The 12,610-nt window shown below is 40.5% G+C and overlaps 1 protein-coding gene across 1 annotated transcript; it reads left to right on the plus strand.

The window, feature by feature from the left end:
* Positions 1–1,710: 1,710 nt before the first annotated feature.
* Positions 1,711–12,474, plus strand: SELENOO (selenoprotein O). The gene is made up of 9 exons (XM_083365446.1): positions 1,711–2,286; positions 3,755–3,958; positions 4,502–4,682; positions 5,314–5,444; positions 6,789–7,069; positions 7,266–7,416; positions 8,332–8,517; positions 8,837–8,993; positions 9,282–12,474. The coding sequence occupies exons 1-9, from the start codon at positions 1,748–1,750 to the stop codon at positions 9,477–9,479; spliced, it is 2,028 nt and encodes a 675-aa protein (XP_083221572.1). The 5' UTR covers positions 1,711–1,747; the 3' UTR covers positions 9,480–12,474.
* Positions 12,475–12,610: the final 136 nt, after the last annotated feature.

A 12,610-nucleotide genomic window follows, 5' to 3' on the forward strand; every position in this document is an offset into this window, starting at 1 on the left:
GGATTATTCGCTGCCTTCTCCTCCCACCCACCACAATGAACTGTACAGTTCGCACTGTCTTAGGAAAGCTCAAAACATTCTTAAAGACTCATCTCATCCCATTCTTTTTTTGAACTATTACCATCTGGCAGACAGCACAGAATAATAAAAACAAAGACAAATAGGGTGAAAAATAGCTTTTATCCCAGGGCTGTAACCATATTAAATACTAGTGCAATGTTGAAGTACAATATTAGGGGGAGTGCACTTTAACTGGCTAAGGAGAGTTAAAGTGCGATAGGATTTAAAAGTAAAGGTAAAGGTTCCCCCGCACATGCGTGCTAGTCGTTTCCAACTCTAGGGGCCGGTGCTCATCTCCATTTCAAAGCCGAAGAGCCAGCGCTTGTCCGAGGACGTCTCCGTGGTCATGTGGCCGGCATGACTAGATGCCAAAGGCGCACGGAACACTGTTACCGTCCCACCATAGTGGTCCCTATTTTTCTACTTGCATTTTGATGTGCTTTCGAACTGCTAGGTTGGCAGAAGCTGGGACGAGTAACAGGCGCTCACTCTGTTACACGGCACTCGGGATTTGACCCGCCAAACTGCCGACCTTCTGATCGACAAACTCAGCGTCCTAACCCACTGAGCCACCGCGTCCCTGATTTAAAGAGTAATTATAGTAATTAGAATATTTTAGAGTAAGATTGTATGATGTAATACCCTATATTCAGCTCTGGAAAGTCGGGGGGGGGTGTTTGGGAAAGGAGACAAGGGGAGGGGGTGGGGGAAATGGGATATATGTTCTAAAAATGTATTTTAAAACTTTTCAATAAAAAATATTAGGGGGAGTGCAATGGTGAATAGAATGTGAAGGGTATGTGTATATAATGTATGTTTTTTACTTGTGTTTTTACTTGTGTGTAGTGCGCGGTGGCTCAGGACGCTGAGCTTGTCGATCAGAAGGTCAGCAGTTTGGCGGGTCGAATCCCAAGTGCCACGTAACAGAGTGAGCGCCTGTTACTCGTCCCAGCTTCTGCCAACCTAGCAGTTTGAAAGCATGTAAAAAATGCAAGTAGAAAAATAGGGACCACTACGGTGGGAAGGTAACAGCGTTCCATGCACCTTTGGCGTCTAGTCATGTCGGCCACATGACCACGGAGTCATCCTCGGACAAGCGCTGGCTCTTCGGCTTTGAAACGGAGATGAGCACCAGCCCCTAGAGTTGGAAACGACTAGCACGCATGTGCAGGGGAACCTTTACCTTTAGTGTGCACTATGGACAGCACTTAATTTTGTTGTGGGATACACAATGACAAAAAAGATTATTCTATTCTACTCTATTCTTATTAATTTGTGACCAGGAGCCCATATTTTACCCCAGTATGTTGACTGAGGAATTTTAGGAGTTTAAGTCCACACATCTTAAAGTTGCCAAGATTGACAAACACTGGGTTACCACTGCTGCAGGGCTACCAAGCCTCTCTGCCTTACTGGCATCTTGGCGTAGCCTGGCGGGTTGATGGCAGGACTCGGAAACGGAGGACCCGGAAAACTCCTAAACCGACAGGACGGGCACGTTTTGTATGTTGTCCCTCTCCACGTCCTCAGATTGGCTACGCCTTTCCGTGCCGTCATAGGGCGAACGCCGGAGGCGTGTTTCGCTGAAGGCATTTGGATAGGCTGCACGGAGAAGCTGCGGGCGGGATTAAGAGCTGCGTGACAGGGCGATCTGTCGGACGGTAGCCGAGACGGGAAAAAACGATGGATGGCCGCCGCTCTGCGCTGTAAACGTCGCTGCTTCGGTCGCTTGGGCTCATCGGCCGGCTGGTTCGTGTCCGCCACGACGGCGAGCCCCCTTGTCGGCATGGAGGCGGCCGCCTCGTCCGGGGCTCGGCCGTGGTTCGGCGCTTTGCGCTTCGACAACCGGGCTCTGCGGGCTCTGCCGCTGGATCCGAGCGAGGAGAACGTCCCTCGGTCCGTGCCGGGTGCCTGCTTCTCTCGGGTGCGGCCCACGCCAGTGCAGTCCCCGCGGCTGGTGGCTTTCTCCGCGCCGGCGCTGGCTCTGCTGGGCCTGCGGGAACCGCAGACGGCGGAGGAGGAAGAGGAGGCGGCGCTCTGCTTCAGCGGGAACCAGCTGCTGCCGGGAGCCGAGCCGGCCGCCCACTGCTACTGCGGCCACCAGTTCGGCAACTTTGCCGGGCAGCTGGGCGACGGCGCGGCCATCTACCTGGGGGAGGTGCTGAACCCGCGTGGGGAGCGCTGGGAGATCCAGCTCAAGGGCGCCGGGCTCACCCCTTTCTCCAGGTAAAGGGAAGCGGAGGAGCTGCTGGGCGGGAGGGAGGGGAGACGGGGAGCCGGACTTGCCAGCTGCTGAGTGCGATAAGCTCCCGGGGGTTGGAAGAGTGGCAGCGACGCGTGCACCATTCAGGGGGTTGGGCTTGATGGCCTCTGAGATCTCTTCCAGCTCTACGATACAGCGTTGGGCATCCTTGGTCTCTTTTATGTCTCGTGGACTTCAACTCCCAGAATTCCTGAGCCAGCTGTGCTGGCTCAGGAATTCTGGGAGTTGAAGTCCACGAGACATAAAAGAGACCAAGGTTGCCTACCCCTGGGGGGGGGGGGACTTGGTTCCTTTTCTCAGCCAGGCCCTTTGTCGTGTACAGTTTTATTTATTTATTTTATTTTAATTCCATTTATATCCCACCCTTCTCCGAAGACTCAGGGCGGCTTACAAGCTTAGCAGTAGCCTTCATTCTATGTATATGCCTGCTTATTAGGGCTTTCATACACCCCCCTCCCAAGCGGCATTATTACAAAGTCAGCTTATTGCCCCCAACAATCTGGGTCCTCATTTTACCTACCTCGGAAGGATGGAAGGCTGAGTCAACCTTGAGCCTGGTGGGATGCTAACCTGCACTAATTGTGTTACTTAAGGAGGCATTAGCCCACTGCTCCACCAAGGCTCCATATTAGTTCAGTTATTTGGACTCTGAATAAAAAGGCATGGAAGATGATTATGGGCTGAAGGAATTATCTCTCAGGGCCAGTGCTTTTTTTTGTAACAGAAAAAGGTGCCAGAACTCACACATGTCATACAACCCTCCTTGCCTACCATACAAGGTTCCATCCAAAAAAAGGTGCCGGAACTCCGTTCTGAGCGTTCTATGAAAAAAAAAGCCCTGCTCAGGGCTATTTTAATTCAGATTACTGAACAAAAGTCTGGACTTAGATGGCTATGTGTCTCTAATGGAGGTAGATCGACTTCTGGATTTATGCCCAATTCCCCAGCAGGTTTGTGATCTTTGTTCACATTCAAACTTAACAATTCTTTTCCCAAAGAGGGCAAAATCTAATTGGCATGCATTTGTTTTCCTTCGTTCTCCCTTCCCCCCACCCCACCCCCATTGCAAGTCCCTGTTTGTTTTCTTGACAAGATTTTGGGAATGGCTGGCCATTGCCTCCTTCCTAAGGCTCGCTCCTTTTTCTCCCAATTTCTATTTTCAGTGGTGTTTCTAAAATGTCAGAAATGATCACGTTAAAGCTGTACTCTACTGTTGTTTCAAGCTGGCATTACTAAAGCCATTCATTCAGTCAGGCTTATTAGGTTGGAAATACTTGAGCTGGAAAATATTTAAAGTAAGAAATTCATTTTGGTTATTTGAGCCTTAAAAGATTCTTTAACATATAAGATGATTTCTGGCCCTTTGTGCTACATTTAATTTTGAGTTTTGAAGTTACATCATATTTACACATTTTATTTCGTTATTTTCAGACAAGCAGATGGTCGTAAAGTTCTGAGATCAAGCATAAGAGAATTCCTCTGCAGTGAAGCTATGTTTCACCTAGGAATACCAACCACCAGAGCAGGGACATGTGTAACATCGGATTCAGAAGTTATTCGGGATATATTTTATGATGGAAATCCCAAAAAAGAAAAGTGTACAATTGTACTAAGAATAGCACCAACATTTATTAGGTAATTGTTCTGGTTGGATGTAATATTAAAAGTGGTGTTCTTTATAACAGAATGTGGATAAACTCTTATTACAGTAGGACAGCAGTTAGTCAGGTCCAGAAGATTTTTGCATATTGCCATGATATATTGTAAATGTTCAGCTTCAGTGTTTTCTGGGATCACAAAGCTAGGATGACTAGCTTTTGTTTGTTAGACTATCTGAAAGATGCATTTTTGCAACTTAATGACTAGTTTCATTTATGAATTATTTAGCTATATTTATATATGTATGGCTGCAGATTTAGAGATGAATATACTTGGTCACACAGTCAGCCAGATATATAGACTGGATTTGGCATTTTATCTACCTATCAAGTCCTTTCCAAGGTCCTGGAAAAGGCAATATTAATTTATTAATAATAATTATATCAGAAATCAGTTTTATTTTCATTTGATGGTTAAATGTGCTTTTTAAAAAAATAGTTACAGAGAAAAAGATCTTACTGAAATGTTGAAATACCTTACGAATGGATGGGAGTAATTGGCAATTTCTGTTTTAAACAGGTTTGGGTCATTTGAAATTTTTAAATCTGCTGATGAATTTACAGGACGTAAAGGTCCCAGTGTTAATAGAAATGATATTAGAGTTCAAATGCTTGATTATGTGATCAGCACTTTCTATCCAGATATTCTGCAAACACACCCTGACAATAATATCCAGAGGAATGCTGCTTTCTTTCGAGAGGTAAGGTGAGAGCTGAGAATTTATAGTATTAAGTTAATCTACACTTCTCCTCCAGAGGCATTCAGGATGGCTTTTTAACATTCAATTATTAATGCCATAGTTAACAGGCTAATTTGTCTCATTTGCTTATCACTGAGTAGGAATTTTAATGGAAAATTCACATTCGCAAGCTTGTGTAAATAGCTTCATGCAATCTCTCAATCTCTAAATTTATGTATTGTGTTATTTTATGAAAATATCAGTTTATTGTATTTTCTTTTGTTACAGAAGATTCCTGAGACTCACATTTATTCTAAGTCTATTTTGTTCTAATTGTATAATTTCAGACTTTCTGAAGTACTTTTGAAGTACTTGCTAATCTGCAAAAAGAATAAAAAATTATTTAGGGCTAGTGAATTTAAACTTCCATGTGTAGAAAAAATTAAGATCCCAAATTCTACCCTGATGCTTATGTGAAGAATATCTTCCAAATTAAAAGCTGTTTTAGATATTGAAATCTAAAACTCTATGAATGCTAGAATAGAAAACTTTCAACATACACATTTGTTTACCATGTTATTACAACACAGCTCTTCTAAAATATAATTTGTAGATGAAAAGAGCTTGACAACTAATTGGTATATGTTTTAAGGTATCGAGACGGACAGCCAGGATGGTTGCTGAATGGCAGTGTGTTGGATTTTGTCATGGTGTGCTCAACACAGATAATATGAGTGTACTTGGACTTACAATTGACTATGGACCTTTTGGATTTATGGACAGGTTAGTGTAGCTCAGGTTCTTACAATGTATTGATAAGGTAAAGGTAAAGGTTCCCCCGCACATGCATGCTAGTCGTTTCCAACTCTAGGGGCCAGTGTTCATCTCCGTTTCAAAGCCGAAGAGCCAGCGCTTGTCCGAGGACATCTCTGTGGTCATGTGGCCGGCATGACTAGATGCCAAAGGCGCACGGAACGCTGTTACCGTCCCACCGTAGTGGTCCCTTTTTTTCTACTTGCATTTTTACATGCTTTCGAACTGCTAGGTTGGCAGAAGCTGGGATGAGTAACAGGCGCTCACTCTGTTACGCAGCACTCGGGATTCGACCCGCCAAACTGCCGGCCATCTGATCAACAAGCTCAGCGTCCTAACCCACTGAGCCACCGCGTCCCTCTTAATGTATTGATACTATCTTGCAATTTTGGTCAATAATTTAATTCCAGTACTTTTTCTTTAATAGTAATATTTAGTGGAGACAGTGGAAAAAACTGAAGCACATTGAATTATTATCTCAGATAAATTGTCTTGCCATTACAGTATGTTTTAAGTATTTGTAGAGTTAGTACAAAATCATTAATTTTGCATGTAGAAGCCCCATTCAGAAAAGATGGAGAGATGAGACTACCTTCCTACGAGCGGAATGGGACAAATTGCCACAGCCAACTCACTGTGGCCAACTCACCATGGCCAACTCATTGCAGAACAACTTCCTACAGGACAATTCAACAGTTCAATTATTTAAAATAATTTAAAAATAATTTAATTTTTGTCATTCACTGTTCATTCGTCCCTCCTTTAGCATCCGTTTTTTAAAAATGATTCTACCCCACCATTTCTTCGATATTAGTGTAACTCTTGTCCTGCGGCAGATTGTCCTGCAGCGAGTTGGCCATGGCAAGTTGTCCCGCGGTGAATTGTCTGTGGCGAGTTTGCTGTGGTGAGTTGGCCCACGGCGGGTTGTCCTAGACACAGTTCAAGATGGAGAGAGATGAGCTGCAAAAAGATCTTGTCTCTAATGATAGACCATACTGAAAGACTATATGGCACATAAGCATTGCTGAAATGGTTATTTCAAATAGCAATGCTATCTGCATGAATATGATGATACAGTGTTTAAAATGAATGTGATGGCAGTTTATATACTCTGATTTTTTCCCCCATCTTTACCTGTTGTTTGTAACTTTGTGTTTGCACCTGTCTTAGATTTGATTAACTCATCTTAGAAAGTGATGCATGCTTGTCTTCAAATATCTAAGTGCTTCCTGGAGTATTTGATGATTCTGTGCCATATATCCATATCAGTTAAATATTGCCTTGTATCATTTTATCTTTTGTATTTTTTTCTAGATATGATCCTGAACATATTTGCAATGGATCTGATAACATGGGACGATATGCTTATAATAAGCAACCAGAGATTTGTAAGTGGAATCTAACCAAATTTGCTGAAGCCTTAGTCCCAGAACTTCCACTGGAAATCAGCATTCCCATTCTGGAAGAGGAATATGATGCAGAATTTGAAAAGCATTATTTGCAAATGATGAGAAGGAAACTAGGTTTAATTCAGCTGCAGCTAGAAGAAGATAATAAGCTGGTCCTTGATCTCTTGGAGACTATGCACATCACAGGTGACTATGAAGTATACTCATTTTAAGAATACTAAAAAACAAAATCAACTTGACCACATACATTTGGATAATTATGATACATTAAAAATATTACAATTGTAAAAACACTTGGAACTCAGTTATAGAAAGTTGAAATAAAAAGTGGAAACTTTCTTATATGGCTGAAATTACCATTCTTGTCTAATCTGCTCTGTAGGTGCAGACTTTACAAATACTTTCCGCTTGCTGAACTCATTCCCTGTGGATTTTGATCCTTTAAACCTAGAAGAGTTTCTGGATCAGATCTCAAAGCAATGTGCGTCTTTGGAGGAACTGAAAGTTGCTTATAAGCCTCAGATGGATCCTAGGTATATTGAGTCATAAGTCCGTGCTGTGAGAGCACCAATGCTGTGTCAGTTTTTGTAAGAGAATAATAATTGCTGAGTAATTTTATATATCAAAATATAGCTATGAAATAGATAAATATGTAAACTGACTGCTAAAGTTCAACGTTGCTGTTATAATGTTCTTATACCTCTGGCCAGGCAGCTGAAATAACATTTGTTTCTATATTTAAATTAAACTAAAGATTTAAATTGAAACTCAAATACTTTGGCCACCTAATGAGAAGGAAGGACTCACTGGAGAAGAGCCTAATGCTGGGAAAGATTGAGGGCAATAGAAGAAGGGGATGACAGAGAATGAGGTGGCTGGATGGAGTCACTGAAGCAGTAGGCGTGAGCTTAAATTGACTCCAGAAGATGGTAGAGGACAGGAAGGCCTGGAGGAACGTTGTCCATGGGGTCGCGATGGGTTGGACACGACTTTGCAGCTAACAACAACAACAAAGATTTTAAGCTATTAGGTGCTAGAAGCAATTATGAGTTGAAATACAATAGAATAATCAATACAAGGATGAGCAAGCAAAACCTGCTTTGTCATTCCATTCATGGTGGAAACTGCCTGTTGAATTTTAAGGAACTTTGGAAGGAAAGCATGAAATGACACAGCCTGTTATGTTACAGAATTGAAAGCACAGGTAATATATGAAAAGCCAAGTCTGCCCACTTTTATTTAAACATACTTTTAAAACAGTGTTTTTCAAGCTTGTTGACTTTTAAGACATATGGACTTCATTCTGTCTGGGGAACTCTGGGATTTAAGTTCACATGTCTTAAGTTATCAAGTTTGAGAAGCACTGCTTTAGAAGGATAAAAAAGAACTCTTGACAAGTATAATGCCTAATGATAGGTTATCATATGGAATTGATGTGCTTTTTTTAGACAACTTTCCATGATGTTAATGTTAGCACAGTCTAACCCACAACTCTTTGCCTTGATTGGAACAAAGTCAAATATCAATAAGGAATTGGAACGAATAGAACAGTTCTCTAAGCTGCAGCAATTAACAACCTCCGATTTAGTCAATAGAAATAAAAAAAACTGGAAAAACTGGTTGCAGAATTACAGGTGAGTTTATTTACATTCCCTTTGTTTAGTGGCCTCCCCCCACTTTTGTTGAGATATATTTATAAATCAGCTAATAAAAATTTAGTCATTGCCTTGTGAAATGCAGATGAATATTTGTGTCTAATGCTGTTATATAACTTCTAATTGTTCATTTGTTAATGTTATATTCTTAGTTAGCACTATGAGATTTATTCTGAAGTACATACTTTTAGAACACATTCAGATTAATGTCTTTTATTTAAAAGTCTCTTTTGAATGAATCATTTCAGATGTTTAACCAACTGTGTTGATCTAAGCACTTGCTTTTATCTGCTTCCAGAGATAGACTAGAAAAAGAAATGGAACACATTAGTAATACTGACACATGGAATGATGAGCGTCTGAAAATTATGAATGCCAGCAATCCAAAATATATATTGAGGAACTATATTGCTCAAAAGGCTATTGAAGCAGCAGAAAATGATGACTTTCTAGAGGTAAACAGTTTTTTCTCACATTTATGTTATGTTATTTTATTTTTGCCCACCCATCTCATAGCAGGAATTCTGGTGACGTATCAGTAGATAAAACTGGAGCAACAATAAAATTGAACAATCTCTGACACCCAAGTCCAGGGTCAAGAAAAATCATTCTAGATTTGCCACAAAAACCAACCAATCAAATTCTTGTGAGATGTGCAGGAATGGGGTGGGGCCTCCAAATCCAAAGGACACTATTAAGAACATTCCCGTATTGCTGTCTTGTGTCCTTTCCTTTCTCTACAGGTGAGAAGAGTCTTGAAACTCCTAGAAAGGCCATATGAAGATTCAGAATGCTTCCTAGAGCTATCTGAGGAGAGGGAGGAGGAAGAAAGTGTGACGGCAGCTGCTTCTGCTGTTGCTACCTGCAGTTCAGGAACCCCGGAAAGAATTCCATATAGCAGTAAGCCTCCACTTTGGGCATCTGAGCTCTGTGTGACATGATCTTCGTAACTGCCTTGCTAAAACTTTCCACAAATTGGTTATGAAGCTCCCAGGAGTGGAAAGGGTAGCAAGGTGCTGTAGAAGTGCTATTAAGTCTGAACAGACCATTTGGATGTTTTCTTGTTCTCACCTGAGCCACGTTTATTTTATCAGATGTGACAATCAATTGTTTGGGCACCTACTTCATATGCTAGGAGACTCGGTAGGTTGACGTTTATCTTCTCTCTTGAGCAGGAAGCGCTGTTATATTTTTATGCATACTTGCTGGTGAACATCCAAATGAATCTGTGTTTTTGAAGACAAAAATATGAAACCAAATGCTGGATGTATTTTTGTCTGAAAATGAGCTACTAGTACTTCAGAGCTATGTTTTTAATTTTTACTTTTGCAGGGATATTTTAGAATAGAATTAGAATGAATAGAATAGAATAGAATAGAATAGAATAGAATAGAATAGAATAGAATAGAATAGAATAGAATAATAACTTTATTTTTGAATTATACTAATCGGCATACATTAAAATGAAATTTCATTGCATTCAGCTCTCAAACGGTCACCACCTCCGATATATACTACATAGATAAGACAAAAATAAATAAATACAGAGTTATGCATATACCTACATATATTATATGACACAGAGAAACAACAGTCTAGTTTGGGTTATGTATACATGTGCATGACGAGAAACACGAATCTTGCGAGTTTACCAGATGGATGGCATAGGGAACAAAGCTATTACAGAATCGGGTAGTCCTGCTAGAAATACTTCGAAACCTCCTCCCAGAGGGGAGCAACAGAAACAGACCGTAAAGGGGGTGTGTGGGGTCGCTGACAATGCTTTGAGCTCTAAGCACACAGCGATTATAAGCAGCATCCTGAATAACGGAGCGAGCTTCCTATGATCTTCTCGGCTGTCCTTACCGCTCTCTGTTTGGACCTTCCGTCTGAGATACTGCTGCCACCAAACCAGACAGTGATGCAGTTTGTTAAAATGCTCTCAATTGTGCCTCTGTAAAAAGTGGCCAGGACAGAAGGAGAAATATGTGCTCTTCTCATCTGATGCAGGAAATGCAGATGCTGGTTTGCACGCTTCACTAAGAGTGACGTGTGGAGAGACCAATTCAGATTGTTAGTTATCTGCACCCCCAGATTGCCTCTCACTGGGTAGTGAGTTGCTTTTATTTTGAAGATGTGTTTCACTTAAGCAGATTGTTCATGTATTGTACCTCTATGACTCAGTCATGAAAATATCACCACTGGGCTTTAGGGAAATAGCAATACACCAGACATGTCCAATTCGCGACGTCACGTGATGTTGCGCAATGTATCGGGATGGTTTTGCCATTGCCAGCAATGGGGTGGGCACAGCTTCCAGATGACGCGTCCGGCCCGCGGGACAGCAGTTTGACACCCCTGCTGTACACTATAAAAAAGCAAACAATTCAGACAAATATTTTCAACAACTACCTTACATGGATATGCATCCAGAAACTTGACTCACTGTCTCCACCTCCTTGTGAATTAGGAAGCATACAGCAAATTTATTTTTTCTTTTTGGTTCAAGGCTGTATCCTGCTTTCTGGGTCTTTACATGCAGTTCACTGAATGAGGAATATTTAACACTTTACTCCCCCAAAATAAATCTTAAAAATTAATGGCACCAATTACTTGTTGAATAGATGAACAAACTGAATTTAGCTTTGCTACTCCTGTTCTTAAGGGATGATTCATTAACCCCCTAACTTAAGAAGTATAGCCTCAGAGTGACATCTTTAAACGATATTGCTGTACTAGGTGAAAATATAAATGACAGATTTTGAACAAGCCTTCTGTCTTCCAATGTTACATTTTGTATAGGTTGTGTATTTTTGTGTTTCAAATTTGCTACCTCAGGGGAGAGTCTTCCATTTTTGGCTATGTGGGGTTTATTGCCCAGGTTTTTTTTATTACGTTTAACTATAGCATTCAGAATATATATTTCATATATTTCAGTTGAAGATCATTCAACAAAATAACTGGATAAAAACATATCTTCTCTTTCTGAAGAATATGTGTCTCAATGGGTGGGTGGCAATGGCTACAGTTAGAATACATTTTTTCTTTTTTTATTGATTGTGCTGGAATGTGATAAACATAAAAGATATGCTCTTTTTGCATTAATAATGAATTCTTGCTTTTGTTGATAAGTTGACATACAGTAGATAGGAGAGAAATTCTGAAAAATAAAAATCCAGAGTACAGGTAGTTGAGTTGAGTTGTGTTACAACCATAATGGAATCTATTATGGTTGTAAGTTTTGATGGTTGTAAAATGGGTCAGTCACAGGACCAACCTGATTTTACTATTTTTCTGCTGCAGTCATTAAGCAAACACATTTGATAAGCAAATGCTGTGGTTGTTAAGCAAACCCATTGTTCACTATGGGATGGTTTTGCTGAAAACCAAAATTTCCAGTTTTTGGCAAAATTGTCATAAAATGCAGTCAAGTGATTGCAGGGCGTTGCAAGCAGCTGTAAGTGCACCAGTGTTGAGTGCTCAAAGTGAGGTCATATGACAGCAAGTTTGGGGCAACCATCAGAACTTCAGATCAAAGTTGTACATCTCCTTTTGTGGGTCCGTCTTAACTTTGAATTGGTCACTAACCAACTGGTCTACGCTGAGGACCATCTGTATTAAAGAACTAATAAGACTTTAAGTCATACTATGACTATTAATAAGTCATTAAGTCATACTATTAAAAGGTCTTATGTTTTTAGTACCAAGTCTTTTTGGTACTTGTTTAAATAAAACATAACAGGACAAATGATGTGAATAAAATTAAATAATTTTATTGGGCCTGGATTTCAGGGTTTTTGGCAATAAAATATACCATGTGACTGTTGTTACCATGATTTTATTTTAAATGAGTGTTATGATTTTCATCATAGTGCATAAAATCTACACGCTGTCACCATGAGCTGTATTAATTGAAAATAAATGAATTTGATCATGTTTATAGCAAATATTGTCTCTTTATTTTTTAGGGTAAGGAAATTAGGAGATGAAATAAATGTTTTAAATTATTGTATGCAACTAATTTCTAGTTTTTGGAATGGCACTGAAGTAAATTGATCCCATGTTGAGGGGC

Source organism: Vipera ursinii (assembly GCF_947247035.1).
Source record: "Vipera ursinii genome assembly, chromosome: 6".
NCBI classification, from domain to species: Eukaryota; Metazoa; Chordata; class Lepidosauria; order Squamata; family Viperidae; genus Vipera; species Vipera ursinii.